The sequence below is a fragment of the Camellia sinensis genome, chromosome 8 (assembly GCF_055761805.1).
Source record: "Camellia sinensis isolate YWXY chromosome 8, ASM5576180v1, whole genome shotgun sequence".
In the NCBI taxonomy this organism is placed as follows: domain Eukaryota; kingdom Viridiplantae; phylum Streptophyta; class Magnoliopsida; order Ericales; family Theaceae; genus Camellia; species Camellia sinensis.
Genome location: NC_138968.1, coordinates 25,507,061 through 25,511,634, shown reverse-complemented (window position 1 = coordinate 25,511,634; position 4,574 = coordinate 25,507,061). Strand labels below are relative to the sequence as shown.

General features: G+C 36.9%; 1 protein-coding gene across 1 annotated transcript; it reads right to left on the bottom strand.

The window, feature by feature from the left end:
• Positions 1–2,302: 2,302 nt before the first annotated feature.
• LOC114289171 (heat stress transcription factor B-2a) lies at positions 2,303–4,146 on the bottom strand. Its single transcript, XM_028232844.2, has 3 exons — positions 3,745–4,146; positions 3,383–3,656; positions 2,303–3,286 (listed from the first exon to the last, which is right to left on the bottom strand). Exons 2-3 carry the CDS (start codon positions 3,644–3,646, stop codon positions 2,570–2,572), a joined length of 981 nt encoding a protein of 326 aa, XP_028088645.1. The 5' UTR covers positions 3,647–3,656; positions 3,745–4,146; the 3' UTR covers positions 2,303–2,569.
• Positions 4,147–4,574: the final 428 nt, after the last annotated feature.

Here is a 4,574-nt window from a genome sequence, read left to right as displayed (position 1 = left end):
ATGGACATTTCACAAAATAATCTCATGGGATACCAATCCCATGGTTTCTATCCCACCTCCCCCATGGGATAGGATAGTCCCATATTTGTGGGACTAATAGTCCGGCGAGACTATTAGTTCGGAGCAAATTTTTTTAAACAAACAATGAACTATTAGTTCGGTGGAATTAATAGTTCAATCTCACCCCCTAATCTTTCAAAACAAACACACCCAAAGTGTAAATATTTTATTTTTTAGTCAATTTTTTTTTTACTTTTTAAATAAATTTTATCTTGATATATTTAAAAAATAAAATAATAATATTAATTAAAATATAAAAAAAAATTAAATAAAAACAAGCGAAACTCATCTAAAATGATTTCCACAAACCGTGACCAAACAAACTGTAACCAAACTCATCTAAAATGAAGTCCACTTGGAAAGGAAATAACTCAAAATTAGCTCAATCCTATCTCTAACACATGTTGGATTGTTTTCAAACAAATGGAAGCAAATCATTGTTATTAAAATCTAGTCTCCGTGATCACTTGTTTTCATCCGAGAAGTTATTGTTTACTGTAAGGGCAGCAGCGTCATGTGATACTCCATATATATTATAATTGATGGAAGGATTAAATCTCATGATGATTAGAAAATATCTTTAAGACATGATTACATAATGTTCCAAAATCAACTAATAACTTTACGTAGTCATTATCTTTTTGTTTTTGAGAACACACGCATTCCATGTGCTACTAACCCATTGCAATCCAAAAAAAAAAAAAAAAAATTATTAACAAGTTAAATCAAGAGAAGCAATGTATTATTTAAGTTTAGATTGAAATTTTAATTAATATTAATAATGTATTTCAATTTGATTTGGTTAAACTGTTGAACAAATTTTTAATGATTTTCAATTGAATAAATTTTAAACTTGAGTTAAACCCGGCTCTTTTACTATGTGAATGAACTCAAACCAAATGTATAGACTTATTAATAATCAAATTGATTCTGCATAACACTTAAACCTGTTTTGTCATCAAAATTTAGCCACCGCATATTCACGCTTAAACTTTAAACTTGAGTTAAACCCGCTCTTTTACTATGTGAATGAACTCAAACCAAACATTTAGACTTATTTAATAATCAAATTAATTCTCCATAACATTTAAACCTGTTTTGTCATCAAAATGTGGCCACCATATATTCAAGAGTGTGCGGCGGTGATTTCCGCACTATGAAGAAGGGTTGAACTTTGTAGAAGAATAGTCCAAGAAGTGAAGATATGCACAAAGTAGCAAACAGTGAAGCTATCCAACCAAGTTTAGTTGGAAATCCCTCTGATGGTAATCAGGAACTAGAGGAGACGAAGAAGAGAGAATGCAAAGAATGTGTATATGTTGAGTGTGTAGATTTCAATACCTTGAGGGTGAATAGTGCTCACCTTTTATAGGAGAAAGTTGCTTGTCCTTGAAAACCTTCTCTCTTCGCCATCTGTCTTATTCATGGTTGTCTCCTATTAGACGACCACTCCGCCTGACACTCAAAAACATGTCTGTCTTTTTTGTCTCATTAGTAATCGTTTTTCATTAGAGGATGACAACCACTTTGCCTGACTCTCAGGCATAGGTCTATTGTGTGTACGCATTGTTCCTCTGCCCCTTCACGTTCTGTTTAGACAGAAGGAAAGGAGTAGAGTTGTTTGTCTCTTGCGAGTTCAAGAAAAGCCTTCAATGTGTTGACCTTCTCCAAGTTAGTCCACTTCGAAATGGTTGTCCCACCTAAAGGTATAACTTGTTGCTCAATTCGCTTCGGAGAAAGCCATGCACGTTAGGCTGAACTTCCTAGTATCAATATTGGAGTACCGCCTGTAAATTGGGCCAAATCCCAATGATTGTCCTCTTTTGGGGCGAGTGTTGGCCATAGGGCCAAGCTCCAACTTAGCCCAACTTCAAAATGGGCCTAGCATCAGATCCAGCACTAAGACTACGCTAATTTTTATCCACTTCAACTGTCTTTAAAGTATCGAACAAATATATTTTTAATTAATTTATTAAAAAAATTAATTATACCAATACCCTTAAACTGTTAACAAATATTAATTTATACATTAATACTTTTAATTATAAAAATATATTACTTTCACCATTTTAAACCATCTCTAAAATGGATTACTCGCTAATAGTTTTAAAAAAATCTTGATATAATTAATCTCCAAAAATTATTTTTTATTAAATAATACTGTTTAATATCTGGCTAAATATATTAAACATTACAAATGAGTTACAATTTAACCATTATAGGAAACCGCAAACACCAACCATACTACCAATAACAAACATTCATTTAAAAAGTTAAGCCTCTGGAACTAGTCATTCACCACTTAGCATAAACGAGTCCTTTTTTCTTCCCTGAAAATCTTAGAAAAAAAAAAAAAAAACAAAGAAGTCCAAGAAGCTTCTGAAATTGGCCCACAAAAAAGGTTTCCGAAGCATGTGACCCATTTGGCACGTGCCTCTCCTCATGCGAACCCTTTCTTTCTACACCTTTCTAATAGATAGATAATAATAATCTCCACCTACAAACAAAATCAATTACACACCCTCTGATTAACCCTTTGGCACTGTCTTAGCCACACGATCTCTTGATTATCTCCACCGTCCATATGATCCAACGGCTCTGATTTCACCTCCGTCCCGCCGAGTTGTAGGCGCAGCTCTTTTTGCTGCTCCGCCGCCTCACCTTCACATTCCCTCAACCGCTTCGCACCAATCGGAACACCGAACAATCTCGGCCTAGCTTCGTCCTCCGCCTTCTTCGACTGGTTGTTTCCGGCGGCGCCGACGGGAGGTTCTTCGCTTAACCGCTTCGCCGGCGGAAACAGATCGAGCGGATTCTCCGCCGGAGAACCGATTTCCGGCCGATTAATCGCGTAGTTCGACATCAAAGCGTAGATGTTGTCGCACAAATTCTTCATCTTATTCAACTCTGTATTGAGTTGCATATTCTCTTTCCTTAGCTTCTCGTTCTCGTCGATGAGCTCGGCGGTAGTGCCGGGGCTCGTCTCGCGACAGAGCATAGGTGTCGCCGCCGGAGATGAATTAGATGAGATCACTTGTTCCTCTCCTGAATTCGACGGTGCTGCTACCCCGGCGACTGTCACGGGCACCGCCGCGACGGTGACGGCGGCGCCGGTGGCTGGTGTCGGAACTTTCCGACGCTGTATATCGCATAGAAGCCGTTTTTCACCTCTACGGAAGCATTCGTTCGAGAATTCCCATCGATCAGGAACGACCTTCCGAAATCCCTAAAAACAAAAACAAAAACAAAAACAAAAAATCAGATAGGGGTAAAATAAAGCCTAACTCAGAGGATTTAATCGGATCAGAGCAATTAGGTTTACGTAGGTGTTGAGTTGACGAACAAAACTGGAGAAATTGTTGTGTTTGAAATACTTTGGAAGCAAATCGCTGGCGAATTCGGTCGGATTCCAGACGATGAACGTAGATCCATCTTCGTTCCACGAGATCACGTCGTCGATGGTGCTGTCATCGACGAGCTGGTACGTTTTGGTTAGAAACGGCGTCGGAAGAGATCTGGACGCATCGCCGGCCATTGATTCTCCACCGTTCTGCTCTCCCGGAGGCGGAGGCGGAGGCGGAGCCATCGCGATCCACCTAATCAAAACGAAAATAAGCCAAGCTTCAAACAAAATCCACAACTACAAAAACAAAAAAAATCAATGAATTGAAAGAAAAGTCATACCAAATCGACAAGTGTGTATATGAAGGAATTGAAGCAGATCTGGTGGATGTTGAAGATTAGAGAGAGAAGCGCGATGCTAAAGGTGTGAGCATTTTTCTGGTAATTCTAGAAGCTTCCTGTAGCGAGAAAAGGGAAGAGAGAGAGAGAGAGAGAGAGAGAGAGAGAGAGAGATGTGGAAAGAGAAGGGAAAGGAAAGAACGAGAAGGTACGTTACGTTACGTCTTTTCGACAAGTTTCTCTATTCAGAGATGTTACAATACGTGTCAATGGATAAGAGGGTGTCGGACTTGTTTTTCTTTTTTGAGCCTTGGATGTATTTTATTTGCAAATTTAGCCCTTGAGTTTGATGTTTTGATTGAGAACAGAGCGGAACAGGATGAGAGTATGAAAGGGTTGAAAATATGTCGGATAATTTCTTAGGTTGCGTTTGGTATAACTTTTTAATTATAGTTTAAAAGTATGAGTTATATTTTGAGTTTGTGAGTTTTGAAATTATAATTTAAATGTGAAAAATTTGTTTGGAGAAAGAGTTTTAAAAATAATTTTTAAAAGAATTTTAAAGTGAGTGAGAAATTTTTGATGTGACATTTAATATTTGATACAAAAACTTACAATTTATAACCAAACATACAATTTAAAATTCTATTAAAACACATAAAAAAAATTTGAAAATTTGGAAAATATTTTTTTTGAATATATAAAAATTAACATATTAATTACAAAAAAAAAAATTGTACTGTTTTGGTCAATCGGTCAAACGACCAATGGGATGTCCGGTAGAATATCTGGTGAGACGAGCGGTTAGGCCAAATTTTTTAAAAAAAAAAAAT